Raw genomic sequence first — 14,869 nt, 5'->3', positions numbered from 1 at the left:
TTAGTTGCTTATGATGGTGGAATACCTAAGATCTGTCCATAATTTCTCGCTTATTGCTACTATTGCTTTTTTTTTTTTTTGAAGCATTACCGTGTACTTAGCACATAGAATAATAAGTTAGCCCTGAGGAGCCTTCAGGAGCTTCACAGCTAAAAAGGCAGACTGATAACGTGTGATCTGGGAAGATCCTGATAAAAACGTATTGTGGTGGTTTTTTTTTTTTCAATGTTGAAGCACAATTATATCCAGACCTATTCTCCTGGGGGCCTGAACAATGAATGTTGCAGGAAGCCACCTGTCATGGAAAACAAAGGTGATTTGCTAAGCAAGAGGAGTATCACAGGTGGTAGGAATTGATCCCACTTCCAGGTTCTTTTGCTTTTCAGACAGCAACATTCACCAAACCACTGAAAACTATAAATTTGTATCTTCTTTCAAGTAGAAATTAAGCCATTGCTACAGGGAACTTAGAAACACCAATGTGATTTAAACTTTAACTGCGTACACAGAAAGGGAAAAGGATGTTTGACCTGCTCTCCTGCGTTTTGCTGAGCAGCAGCAGCAACAGGTTTGTCCATCAAGGAGCTTTAAGTAATGGTGAGGAGCACTTTGCCCCTCTGCGGATAGCTAGGCTGGAGACCGATGGCACACCTTGAAATTTTTCAGACGAAACATTCATCTCTTTATCATAAGGTCAGTCACTTCCAATCATTTCTAATCATCATGGATGAAGTGGTTACACGGCCTGTGTCCCCCAGAGGAGAATATTAAGGCCAGCTCCCTCACGGATCCCAGCTGACAGCAGGACTTCAGATGCCATCTGGCTACCTTGGGCTCGGAGGCTGCTTGGCCAGCCACCCCCAGGCGAGCTTTCCCCTGTCCTCTGTCCATGCTTAGCCAGGCACCTCCTTACTCTCCACTCCTTCCAGATTCAGGGATAGTGGTGATCCCACCGATAAATTGTTGTAGTAAATAATATTGCAGATAGATTGCAGGGTGGGAGGTCTTAAAAGTTTGCTGTTGTTGCATTAGAAACCTTTACAATTTCCTCTAGGCACTGTGTAATGTGACACAGCGTCTTCTCTCCTTCCTGGCAGGCCTCCCCTGGTTGGAGGCAGGGATTAAGGCGCAGGCAGATGTACAGAGCGAGCTGGAGCCCATGCAGAAATCCTGGCACACAGGGCCATGTGTCCTGCCAACCTCGCTTGAAATGCAATGCCACTGTCCCAGAGGGGAGAGCTGGGATGGAGACCAGGGCAAGGGACAGGCAGAGGGCTCCCAGGAGACCTCATCAGACCCATAGAAAAATATAAATTGTATTGACAAACTCTAGAGAGACTGTGGGGTCTCCTCCTGGGAGAGTGGCACAAGGCGCCTGGACGGGGTCCTGGGCACCCTGCTCCTGGGGGCCCTGCTGGAGCGGGGCTTGGGGACAGGGGACCCCAGAGCTCCCTGACAGCCTCAGCCGTGCTGTGGTTCTGTCCATTTCTTATCATCATCTGGGAGCCATGGGGCTGAGCAGGGAAAAGGAGGTGTCTTTTCATCTCAGAGGTGACGTGCTAACATGGTGCCAAAACACTAGTGAATCACCCCCACGAATATTCCTTGTCTGGGGGTGTGTGCCCCTCTAAGAACGAGCTAAAGTGTCACCTGGGAAACACAGGGATGGTGCTTGCTCAGGGGAACAGGTCAGCTCTACGAGCCACCATGACTCTCCTTACTGGAGTTCAGGTCGAGTGGGTTTCTCTGGACCAGAATCTTTCTACTACTGGCTTTTAATCTCCTGTACTAAACAGCTAAACAGCCCTGTTCTGCCTTCTGTTGCAAAAGCAAAGTCCAGATGCCTTCTTGCCTATCCCTTCTTTCTCTATAGATTCATTTATAATGACTTGTATTTGCATGGTAATCTACACAAGGCAATGAGACTTACTTCTTACCTAAAAGTTGACATACTGAACGAGTTCAAGGTTGGGGTCTTTGACAACTTTCTCCAAGCTTAACATAACTCAGATATTCAGAATCAGACTCTGAGATCTAGCCCAGCATGGTAACAGGAAGATCCATCAAATCTCTGGGAGATCCGAGGAAGAATCCAGCATGTGCTCCACATTGTTTTGTTCCTTAGCCACACTGTACAAAAAATTATCTACTAGACAGTTTCTTATTTAGTTAAGAACAGTTCTGAATCTCAGTAGATATAAATGCCATAGTAAATAAGCAGCTGGAATTCAAATATATGTGTCATCTAAAAAGGAAATTTTTGCATAAAGTCTTTCAGTCTTCTGAGGTTTCCACTGATCAAGGAGAACATACTTTGCTGGCCCTAGAGGTGAAAATTTTACCTGTGGGTGTGCAGTCCTGCAAGTCACCAGTGTGCTAACTCCAGGCAGAAAGAATTTTACTCTACAAAGACAAGAGTTTCAGTTAAAATGAGGCTATTTGCAGGCAAGGGCCAAGGAGGGGATTACCTGGAAATTACGAGCACATCAGGAATAACTACAAAAATATAATATTGAAATGAGATACCAAGACTAGCTTTGGGAGCCTCCCTGCTTATTATTGACCAGGCCAGGCAGCACAGGTTTCTCCAGCGATTTCTTTCTCCTTGGAGACCCCCCTTCTGCCCACCTGAGTGAGCAGAAGTTGAAGGCAGCTCATGCAGACCAATTTGTGCTGGCACTATGCTAACAGGTTTTGGTTGCAATAGTAAGGCTCATTATTTCAGCTTGTTCAATTGAAACCACTGGGGTCCATTCACCATTGCTCCTCGCTGCATACATGGTATAATCCAAAATCCCCAGTCCCTAAATCTTTTCTCAAAGGAAATTTCTTTAGGGCATTTATAAATCTTTCTTTTTTTCTAGCTGTTTGACAAGTGTAGACTTCTAGGTGCCTCTTATAGTCCCCTTAGTGAGTGGGTAATCGTATTACACAGGAGGATAACAACTTCCCTTGATCTGGGATAGCTGTCAGGAGCCAATATGCACCTTGGCAGAAGCCTCTTCCCAAACCAAAGATAACATCACTAGATGAAAAGCAACAACTGTACTGGTGGAGAGGCTCTACTGGAAACTGCAGCGTAAAAATTAGCATCTTTTCATCAGATGCTCAGAAGGATTAGAAAATTCAGCAAGGAAGTAGGAAAGACTGGACCTGAAGGACACAGAATTGCGATAAATAAGTCCTGCTTCACAGCTAAGAAAGGGGATTTGGAGTGCATATAGACAGAATGGCACTTGGGTATGAGAGCAAGGAAACGGCTACACCCAGGAAATAGGACTGCATGCACATTTTGTAAGTGAACAGGATTATACCAAAGCAATAAGCAACTCCATCAGCAGTTTCTTCTCATAAATAAGCCAACCAGGGAGCCCTGGATTTCTAATCAGTTGGGTCAAAAAAGGTGCAGCCGTCCTTCATTTCTTGCTCTGTCCTCTCTGTAATGCTCTGCTGATTCTGATTTCTTTTTAAATTATTACCACAGTCTTGCGAATTAACTTGGACAGGCAGATCTCTGCACTCGTAAGAAATAGGCTTCATATCAACGACAAATATATCAGGAGGACACTGAGACTTTTCTGATTCTATTTTTCGAAAGCGAAATAGACGAGTTACAGCATTATATTATTATAAATGATCATTTACAATAATTTGCTCATGTAAAAAGAATTGAATATATCTCCTACTAGGCTAAATAATATGCTTTCTGAAAGATTTTCTGAGCTGCTGACAGCAAAGCTCAGAGTTTTTTCTAACATTCATGCTGACTAGATGGAGCCTCCAATGATGTTTCCCAAATCACCCAGTGCTTTTCAACATATCCTTTCCCCTGGTGGAAATTTCTGCTTCTGCATTGCTACCCATCAACAAACTGCACAACTTTGCTGTCTGGCAAAATCTGGGCAGTAATAAAATTATTAGCACATCTCTGTGCAGTGGCCCAGGATTTGGCCCATAACCCAAGTATGTCAGAATCGATGCAACTGCTAAAATTTGAGCCAGAAAGATTTCTTTTCTTTTTCATGCAAAGGTGAACAAAGGTGCTGAAATTTGTCAAGAAACTGTAATGGCATTTCTAAAAGGTATTTCCTAACTCGTGCACATTTATTTAGGTGCACGGTAATGCTCATTTATATTAAAATCAATTGAAATTGGTGTATATGGGCTGAAAGCATGCAACAGTTTCTGCTTGAAGGAGAGTTAACGGAAGGAACCTTGACTTTATCGGTTCATTCCCCCCTCCTTCTCTTCAAACTAAGTAGCCCAATTTTGTCAATCTTCAGGGCATATTGTAAATTCTGGCTTTGAATCATTGATAATCTCAGCAGCTCAAGGCAGCTACAAACCCAGTTTACCTGTCCAGTTAAATTGGTTTTATGGCTGCTGTGTATCTCTGAAGATTTGCAAGCCAGCAGTGTGTACCACTAAATCAACCTCTGTCAGTTTTACCAGGATTTTTGAGAGAACAGCATGAAGGATGCCATTGCTTTACTTCTTAACCTTTGGTGTTTTTAAGAGCCTTTTGTCATTCTGAAGTTGAGCCCAAATGGTTGAGGTTTAACGCAGGATTTATTACTCATCTGTATTGTTTGGGTTCTGTTTTGTGGTTTATTAAAGTCTATGGAGTTTGAAACAGCCACCTGTGTATAAATCAAGCTATATGAATAAATCACCTTATACTGGAGGAACATAACATTTAGGGTTTGTCCACAAGGGAAAATGTTCTGATATAAATGGGAATACCAACTGGAAATGCAGTAGCTGATGTACTTCTAGTTCTTGAGTGGATACTCCCATTCTATGCCAAGAGCTTCCTTGTGCCTCAGCTCAATTTGATTTGGAAACAGAGTAAGACAAAACATAAAAAAAGCTTTCAGAGCATATCAAGACTTTTTCCAGACTGACCTTGAGGTAGTGGGAGCCAGGGACGTGGGGTGGGCAGGGTGTGGAAGAGCTGAGCTGCAATAACTTCCTGCTTGGTCCTCTCTGGACGTTTGAATACACTTGCACAGTCTGTGTCTTCTTAAACAGCCACAGTCACCAAAAGCAGGGAGCTAGAAAGCAAGGACAGTACAAACAGCAGGAAAGTACATATCTGAATCAAGGAGAAATAGATTGATCATCTTTAAAGAATTAATTCAGTCTGTTGCTATAAAGCCTAATAAAAGCTAACAGTTGACCCATGCCAGCTGTTTGGTGAGTGACACAGGCTGCTGTGGCTGACACTCTTAAGGAGTGTGGGGATTTCTAGAGAAGCCACACAAATCTTTGGCTGGGTGCTGAGGTCAGGCTTGGGTGTGTGGGGGATCTTCCCTGCAGACCCAGCACCTTCTTCCTGCATCTGGGTCAGCAAGAAGATGCTTGCTGCCATAGATGACAGGAGTTACGGAGCCCAGCTTCGTGTCTCCCCCTCTCTCGTCTCTTTGAAGCCTGAACGTGGGGTCCTTTAGGAAGTGCCATGCTGCCTATCTGTTGGCTCAGGCTCTTCCTCTGGAAGATGCCAGGATGGGGTACATGGGTACAGTAATTTTAACATAACCTTTGTCAGCTCTGTTATTTTATCACGAGGTTAACTGGTATATCAGCATGCGTTTTTCACATGTCAGTGAATGCATGGATACAGCTTAGACCAGGACCTTTTAATAACTCTGCCTACAGTATGAGTTTGATCTTGTCCAAACCTCATTGCTATGTGGCTGACATTCACGGCCTTGCACAATGCCTCCTAAAAATCCTGTCAGAGTAGAAGCCTTGGTTTGCACAGGGAAATTTCTATATTTACATTTTTAGCATGACTGCTTTTGAATTTTGTCCCTGTGTCCTCACTGGGACACATTTGCCATTTTCATGCTACAGAGGCCAGAAGCTAATCATCGAAGAGAGACAAATTCTGCTCCTTTGGGAAGGGGAACAATAAGTTTAGTCTCTATAGAGATATGAAAAGATAGATTTGGGCTGGAAGTTAACTTATTCCATGCCACGATATCACTTGTGGGATCCCTTACATCAGCTGAACTGGGATGTACACAAAAAGGAGGTTACAGCTGTCAATGTTCTCTGCTACCAAACTGTGTGATGCCTCTGGTACTTTCAAATTTTATAGGGACCTGTGGCTGTAGGAGAAGGATGCCTTGAATGGTCATTCAGAAAAAAACATACAGGACTAGGAGTGACTGCTGCAGCTCTGCTGTGAACAGCACTTTTGCACTTGAAGGAATCACAAGGAGGTGTGCAAACTCCAGCTTACAAGCTGAAGCTCATTTCCATTCAGTCACATTTCAAAGCCAGAAATCTGGATGTGAGATGCCAGTTCTTCTGAATATGTTCACAACAAAACAAAGCAGATGGGAGAATTGCTGCCCTTGTGTTTCGGGTGAGGAGTTGTAACTGACTTTGGCCTTTCCCTTGAAAAAGCTTGCAATTACACCAAAATTTTCCTCTTTCTGGTGATGCTGACTCTCCTCCCATGACTCTTGATGCAGCTGAACCGTACGGTCTGTAGTAACAAAAGGCATCTTTTTACTCTGTCAATACCATTGTTTACTTTATCTCTGCAGCTCACATTAGGTCCTTGAATGAAATGAAAAAACAGCCCTGCCGTTATCTATACTGGGCAGAAACGGACGGAAAACCTGTGGTGTTGCTCTGACTCGCGCTGTATTTCCATGAGGCTGAAATGCGCTGCTGGCAGGCACTTAGTGCCTTCAGTATCCCTTCAACTCATACGAAACAAAGAAAAGGAGATTCAAAACTTTCCTCAGATCTGCGGAAGGGTTCAGCACCTTGAATTATTCAGGCAACGAGGCTCCTGCAGGTGACCTCTTCCTTGGTGTCTTCAACCAGACTGACTTGGGCTTTTCTAGGCACGACCCTTCCTGGAGCTGCTGGAGGTTTCTGACAGCTCAAGCCAGGAGCTGCCCCGCACTGCATGAGTTTGCATCTGACACACTGACTTCTCACAGCCAAAACTACAGCTTGTAGGCTCGTGCAGTCTTGGAACAGAAATAGAAAGGGCAATACCACAGGCTCTCCATCACCTTCTGCCCTGGGCAGATAAGGAGGGTACTGTTGTGAATTGGCCCAAGGCACTGCCATGACTCAGTTCAAAGCTGTACAGATAAAATAAGCCACAGTGCTGTTAGAAAAAGAAAGAGCCTTGTAGAAGCTCCAGGAGCACCCAAAGAATGGAACATTTGAGGAGAATAATAGCTTAATATTATTACTATTATTATTATTTTGCACTGTGCCTGGACTCCAGGGCCTTCCTCTAGGACTGGTGCTCAGTTAGGCACTGGACAAGCATGAAATGAAGTGAAAGCTTGCATTTTCAAAGAGCTCTCTGTCTAAGCACCAGAGTGAGAAGAAGGGAAGGGAATGAAAAGGAGGTAGAGGGCAAGTGCCATTAAAGTGCTGGTAGTGGAAGGCTTAGTGTCAGGACTCATCTGTAAACCAGGAAGGACATTCTTGGACACACAGGGGTCAGGTAGGGCACAGCATCCTTCTGTCATGTCAGTCATGTCATAGGAGATTCTACTCTGATTCATTTTCTTCCCCAAAAACCAAACACAGCACCCAGGATTTCTCTTTGAAGGTGCAAAGGGGAGTGAGGCTCCCTGGTGATGTTAACTTCCCACAGGAGTCAGACTCCCAGACGTTTTTGTCCAAGCAGGGTTGTATTACTGCTTCACAACTCCACTTTTGCTGTCTTCACAGCACATCATCCCTTTTGCTGTCAATACTGCCTCTCTTGGAGAGACAACATCCATCTGGGGGGAGGCGAGGAGAGAAATTTAAACCGAACAAGCAAACCAACAAACAAACCAACAAACAACGACAAAGCAAACGAGCAAAAACCAGCAGCTGTTTGACTTCGCACAGGCACTAGCAGCATTTGCAGAAGTCCCCGGGGAAATGGCTGAGTGGGCTTGAATCAGAAGGAGCAGTCCAAGGAGAATGGACGTTATCACCTGGCTTTGCTGTTCATGACAGAGCAAGGACATAGCACATTCTCCAGGGGAAGATAAGGTTTGCACTGCTGCCGTTGCCTTCGGATTGTGCTTTGGCAGGGCAGAGTACAGGGGCTGGCAGTACTGAAAAGGGACCTTCGCAGTCCTGGAGGGTGAGCCGCATCGCAGGCTGTCTCGTATCGATGTCTCTCAGTGCTTAATTTGTCCCCATCTTTCCTCTGGCTGTTGCCATGGGAAGTTTTTTTAGCATTTAGACTCTGTCGACTGTATGGAGATTAAAGGAAGAGCAGAAAAAGACCCAATGGACGATTACTCTCAGACTTGCTAAATAATTTATCTTTCCTCCTAAAATCAGTATTTCACAGCCTAGTCAGAAACCAGTACTGAGAAAACTTTTAATTCTCTTATAAGAAACAGCCCAGGACCGCTCTTGACAGCCACCCCAGAAAAGAAAGACGAGATATCACCTTGATCACAGTTGATAAAAGCCTTTGCCAGGGTGGCAGGAGCAAGGGCCAAGCATAGGGATCATTGCAAGGGGGCAAGATCATTGACAAGATCCAAGAACAGAAGAACATACTCTTTTGTTGCTAACAGGTGTTATGTGACCCTTTGATAGAAGCAACCATATCTTACCTGTGGCTGAGGTTTTTTTTGGAGAGAGGGAATTGAGATTAGAGCAGAATCTTGTGTAATGCCAGTACTGTTCTTCACCTTGCCTTTCTTTGCTGGGAAAGAACAATTGTGTTGCACAAACCACAGCTCACTTCAACAAACTTGACGTGCGCAAGACCAACATTTCACACCGCATCCTTTCTCAGTGTGGCCCCAGTAAAAATGGCATAAGAACAGGATTAGTATCCTGCTGCTGAAACATAAGACTGTATTTTTCCTTCTCCTGTGTAAATTCAATTTGCTTTGGGATGCCTGTCAATCATGGCTCTCTATCTGTTAATGTTCACTTATGCCCTGTAACCAGTAATTCTTTGAGAAATGAACTCTGTACAGTTAAGAACATTTTGTTTATTTTTTCTTGGAGACTGAAAGCAGTATTTTTTCTTATCATGTTTAACCTTCTCTTTCTCTAATCCACCTTCAGGTATCTCCATGCCTGTACCTGTCTTTGGACTACAAGATGACTCCAAAGTGTTTAAGAAAGGCAGCTGCCTTCTTGCGGATGAAAATTTTGTCCTAGTAGGCTCTTTTGTGGCATTCTTCATCCCTCTAACTATCATGGTGGTCACTTACTTTTTAACTATCAAGTCGCTGCAGAAAGAAGCCATGTTATGTGTGAATGACATTGGCCTAAAGACCAAGTTTGCTTCATTTAGTTTCCTCCCTCAGAGTTCCCTTTCTTCAGAGAAACTCTTTCAGCGCTCTTTGAACAGGGACGTGGGGACTTCTGGGAGGAGAACCATGCAATCCATCAGCAACGAGCAGAAGGCTTCCAAGGTCCTTGGCATTGTCTTCTTTCTGTTCGTTGTGATGTGGTGCCCCTTCTTCATCACCAATGTGATGGCCGTAATTTGCAAGTCGTCATGCAACGAAGAAGTTGTCGGTGGACTACTGAACGTATTTGTTTGGATTGGCTACCTTTCTTCGGCTGTCAACCCACTCGTGTATACGTTGTTCAATAAGACCTACCGCTCAGCTTTCTCTCGTTACATTCAGTGTCGCTACAAGGAGGAGAAGAAACCTTTCCAGCTGATTTTAGTGAACACTATCCCAGCGCTCGCGTACAACTCCAGCCAGCTCCAACTGGCGCAAATGAAGAGTCTGAAAAAAGAGGCAAAAATGATGACTAAGGATTATTCAATGGTCACGATAGGAATACGTCACGTGGATGGTACCTCAAAGGGAAGCATCAGCCCAGGGAACGAAAAGGTTAGTGGCGTGTGACTCTGCCAGCCCATCGGCAGATGCCATGGCAACCACCAAGAGTACGCTGAAAATTTCACCGCGCCGTGAGGAGCTCTGATAGCGTAGGAAAATCAACCCTGTTCGAGAGACTCTCCAATAACATCACATACACCTCGTATTATCCTGTTGACGAAAAGCAGGGTTGAAATGGTATCCAATGTGCAATTTTTTTTCATACAGTACTTTGGCTGTTTTAAGCACAGGCTTTATTAAACTTATTTTTTTAATATTCTAAAGGATATATTTCTTAAAGAAAAAAAAATGCAATTTCTGGTATTCTAACATGGGCTGTGAAGAAATGTATGCATTTCTTTTCTATTTGCAAGTGAAAGCTAAGCTGTCCTTTGATTTCCTCGCAGAGTAGGTTCCAGCTAGTTTGCCTTGCTGCAATGGAAATTTGTTATCATTTACTGAATGAGCACTTTATGGAATTTTAAATAAAATGATGGTTAATTTACTAATATATATTTAAGATAAATTTTAAAGCATTGAAGAAAAATCTATTAAAACCTGTATAGATGAATTATATGGAAATTTTGGTAACGGTGTTTTTATGGCTATTTTTTCTTCTGAGTGACCATTCTGATATGTTACTGGACTTTCCTGCCATTTTCTCTATAGTTCAAATTAGCAATCTTCAGAAGTAAATTATACTTGAACAATCCTTTGTTTCTACCACCACTCTTAATCTTTATTTCATGTCTTGCACTTTATTTCCATTCTAAAAGTTTCATATGTTCTATTTAAAACTTGAAAGTAGTTTTTTCAAAAGTAATATTGGACATGGTTCTCTGCTCCTTCCCACTGGTGTTGACAGGGAAGTGAAGGGAGAGAAGAGTGGAAAATCAGGCACAACATTGCTAAATAATTTCAAGAATGATTCTATGCCTCTGTTTGATTCCAGAAGAGCCTGACTTCCACTTATCAGTGGAAGTTTTGCACGAACAAATCCTCTAGTAAAAGGTTTCAGCAGAGTCTCTCTCACCATTTCTTTTTGGTTAAAAAGGCCGTTATGGAGGTGTCCTTCTGGTTTTGTTTTAGTGCTTGTAGAGTCAGAATTATTTAAGAACTGTTACTTGTTCAAAATTGTTTTCCCTGTTTTTGCTGTTTTGCTGTTATGGTAGATTGCTCAGGAACGGTAGGTAGCTTGCACTATGAGGACTCAGCCTTAATGAAATATGTTTGGGCAAATTAGGCCCACTTGAAAATAACAGGACTTATAAACAGCACCATATTTCACCTGCATAGCTCCAAGGGCAGAAAAAACATTACATAAAGAATATCGAATACATCGTCTGAAAGAAATGCCTAGTCATGAAACTTTTCCTTTTGGGCATCATAGACAACTTAACCGAAGCCAGTGGGACTGTGCTGGAGAGCAGAGATACAGATGTTGCATCCATCTGCGAAACTAAAGTCCAAGCATTTGATTCATCACATGAATTTTTGCAGCCATAATGAAGAGAAGTAGGATGCATCTGAATTTCAGATCCTGTCCCTTTTTAAAAAAGGCACTACCTATCCAGAAGCCAAACTCCAATGCCTTCATCATTTAATAAGTCTTTCTCTTGAAGCTGTTCAGTTTTCACAGGACAATTACATATCCACTAGAAGGGGGGAGAGAAAAATAAATCTGATTCTAGCCAACCAGCTAGGGTATTTGACTAGAAGAGGAAGACCTTTAGGTTAAAATACTGAATTCTGTGGTAGAAAAAGACTTAGAACTTGGCTGGTTATTTGGCTGATTTCCAAGCAACCCCTTTTATTGTTCTTTTACCAGTTGCCAGTAAGACAGCTAAATCTGCTGTATTTTTGGGGCAGTTTCCACCAACGTAGGATAGGTCTGAGCCACATGGGTCACACTCCTGTGTCCACATGGTGGCACTGACTCGCTCCACAGCCCTCAGGATTCACGTGCAGGTCGAAGCAGTGTGCTGCAGCCCTGTTGCAGCAATGGTACCCATGGCATCCACAGGCATGCGGCCATTAATGGTTTCCCCGTCCTCTAAAAATGGAAATTTCGGATCCCCTGCTAAATCAAGTGGTGTGAATACTGTGCTCACCAAGCTGGTTTATGGAAGCACTTGGTCACCAGGACCAAAGTGAAACAGCTTCAGCAGAAGGAAAAACCAACCCACTGCTCCTCCCTTCCTACACGCCCTTGCACTCCTGCACAGCACAGCAAGAGGGGTGCAAGCCCACACCTCCACATTGGCAGAGAAGGGATTGCAGGGGGAAGCTGCTAAACGCAATGAAATCCAGGGAAGAGGTAGGCAGAAACAAGTAAACAAACAAACAAAACTAAGGGGTTTTCTGAGTAGAGGTCTGAGGCTCAGGATCTGGCACCAAACCAGGTTGCCTTCATATGGTGAACACTGATACAGGATCGAAAGACTCTAACCCTGTGTGTCAGGGGAAAGGAAACACAGGTGCTTCCAAAAGTGGAGGGAGTTGCCACCTTTCATGCCATTCAGTCCCACCTTGATGCATCCCTGTCCTTGCAAAAGAAACAAGCAGAAAGCCCCGGTCCCATTGTCCATCCGTGCCAGGCAGCAGAGCTGGCCCGCACACCTTCAGATGTATATGGGCACCCTGCACTTTTCCAAAGCTCAGTTTTTCCAGAAAATCCTGGGGGTCTGGTTGCTGTGCAGCACCATCTCCTTCACTCGGCTGCACCTACCAAGCTGTTACCAAACATTTAACATCCACTGCCTATGCTCTCTGCTTACTGTCTGCATTTCACCCATGTGGCAGAACAAATCAGCCTCCCGTTTCTCTCTCGTTTCACCTTCTGTTCCTCTCTCACAATGTCAAATCGCTCAGGTTGCAAATACTGACGGGGAATGTTTCATTACAAACAGAAAGGGTTTCAATTACTCACTTGATGTTTCATTAGAAGATGACTGAACATTAAAATCCTTCCCGCTTATTAAAATCAAACCTATATTTTGGGGCTAAGAGTCTGGGCAGCATTTCTTCAGTTGACAGCTGGAAGTAACCTAACATTTAATTTTTTTTTTGGTTAGAAGGGATGATGCCTGAGATTTTAGTACTGCGGTCACTCAGGTGGTTTTATGGAGTGAGCATCAGCTCTTGCCCAAGAAACCTAAGCAAAGCATGCATAGCAGATGAAAACTATTATCTCCAGCTCCTTACGAACACCTTTGGCAGTTTTGCGAGGCCTGATTCTGCCACCTTGCACCAAAATTTTAATAGATTTTTGTATGGTTTGCCTTAGTGAGGATGACAGAGTCAGTGTCTGAATATGTAATACTCACCGTGCCAGGTCTGCGGGAGGTCTAATCAGTAGATAGCAATTAACAGAGTAGTTACACTGCTGACAGATTACAAAGTTCAGTTGTTTTCAACTAGAATTTATAGCACTGGACCTATGGTAGGGATGAACACTACAGTTTAACATGACCAGCTTCAGGCAACAGCTCCATCTTGCAAAAAAATAAAAGTGAGTGTTTTCATTATGCATCAGACTGGAATGGAAACTTTTGAAAATTTCCAGGCAAATAAAGGAAAACATTCACACGGACTAGCTCAGAGGTTAGGGCCTTCTCCTGCCATACAGGAAAAGCATGATGAGTCATTCTGTCATATCCACCTCCAAAAGAGCTGCTTCGTCTGAAAAATGTTTTAATCAACAATTTTTCAAGTAGATCTACATTTTATTACTGTTAAGACTGCATCTGAAAATGTCCAAAGACATAAAGCTCACCATGTGTCTCCTAAGCTGGTGTGCATATTTATAAACTTCAGGGTAAAAAAATCCTCTATATCAATCCCATTCAGCCTATCATGCACTGTACTTATGTAATTATTGCCAAATGGTGAGATGCATTCTATTTTGAATACCTGTATGTTTGCTTATGTAAATACATAGAGAAAAAATGTTTGCTGTATTTTGTAAATGTTAATGTAAAATGGTGTTCTAACGCTTTATTGTTTTGTCAGATCCCACTGCTAGTAAAGCAGATTAAAATGCTCAAATGCTATCAGTTGTTTTATAAACTGGAGGTTTCTCTTAAGTAGTAATTTTGGTTTGCTTTAATTTCCCCGTTATGTACCCACAGTATATCTGCTGAAAGCTAAAGTTGGGTTAAAGATCTTGCTCAACCAACAAAGAGAAGGACCGTGTTGCAGAATTTAACTATCTATCTCAGAAGACTGTGGTCCAGAATGAGCCATTGCAATCATTTTTTCCTAAGACAGCAGTTCTCATGAAAAGTTTTATACTCTTTGGACAAATACATACAGCTTAAAACATTTCAGTCTCAGAAACAACATACTTGCAATAATATAAACCAAGTACATTAATTTTCCTAAAAAGTCACACTATAAGATTAAAATTAATAAGCATCACAAATAAATAGCGTTGCAGCTCTTTACACAGAAACAAATAACGCCTGAGTCGCAGAACCACAGTGCCATCTATTGGTAGTATTTCCTTTCATAGAGAGCATTCTAACGAGAACTCAAAATGGATATTGTTACTTCTCGATTTTTTCCATCTTAATCCCAAAACACATGTATTCCTCTAAACTGATTTTATGGCATACATGCTCTTCTTCATAGTTGCAACGTGTATTAGAGTAGTAGTGCTCTTAATAAGAAGTCCCCGACAAACCTAAATGTAGTCTTAAAGTTTCATCAAACTTTAAAATGTGTAGAGGAGAGTATACAGAGGCATCTTTTTTCAGAAGTTACCCAGTAAAGGTAAATGTTAGTTTAGCTACAAACCTGTGAGGCACCACAGAGTAAATCCCTGACACATTACCACTCAATTTAACCTCTGTAGTACTAAATCACTGGACATAGGCTTCAGGACAGAATAATTACTCATATTAGTAGGAAAACTCCTTTCCAGATTTACCTGTTCTGGCATATTTCACACTGACCATTGAAACAGAGCAAATCTAGCTTATCCATCTGGCACTCTAAGCCCTAAAAGCAAATAACATATTTGGAAAAGA

The 14,869-nt window shown here is 42.7% G+C and overlaps 1 protein-coding gene across 2 annotated transcripts in view; it reads left to right on the top strand.

The window, feature by feature from the left end:
* The window catches only part of HTR2A (5-hydroxytryptamine receptor 2A), a 29,982-nt gene extending 16,061 nt beyond the window's left edge, over window positions 1-13,921 (top strand). For both annotated transcript variants that reach the window (XM_080580079.1, XM_080580080.1), the window contains one exon: window positions 9,067-13,921. In XM_080580079.1, coding sequence (XP_080436205.1) covers window positions 9,067-9,866 — 800 coding nt within the window. In that variant the 3' untranslated portion in view covers window positions 9,867-13,921. The remainder of the gene's footprint in view (window positions 1-9,066) is intronic.
* Window positions 13,922-14,869: the final 948 nt, after the last annotated feature.

This window comes from Anser brachyrhynchus (assembly GCF_964034855.1).
Source record: "Anser brachyrhynchus genome assembly, chromosome: 1".
Taxonomy (NCBI): Eukaryota; Metazoa; Chordata; class Aves; order Anseriformes; family Anatidae; genus Anser; species Anser brachyrhynchus.
The sequence above is the reverse complement of the archived record's forward strand: the minus strand, read 5'-3'. Positions and strand labels throughout refer to the sequence as shown.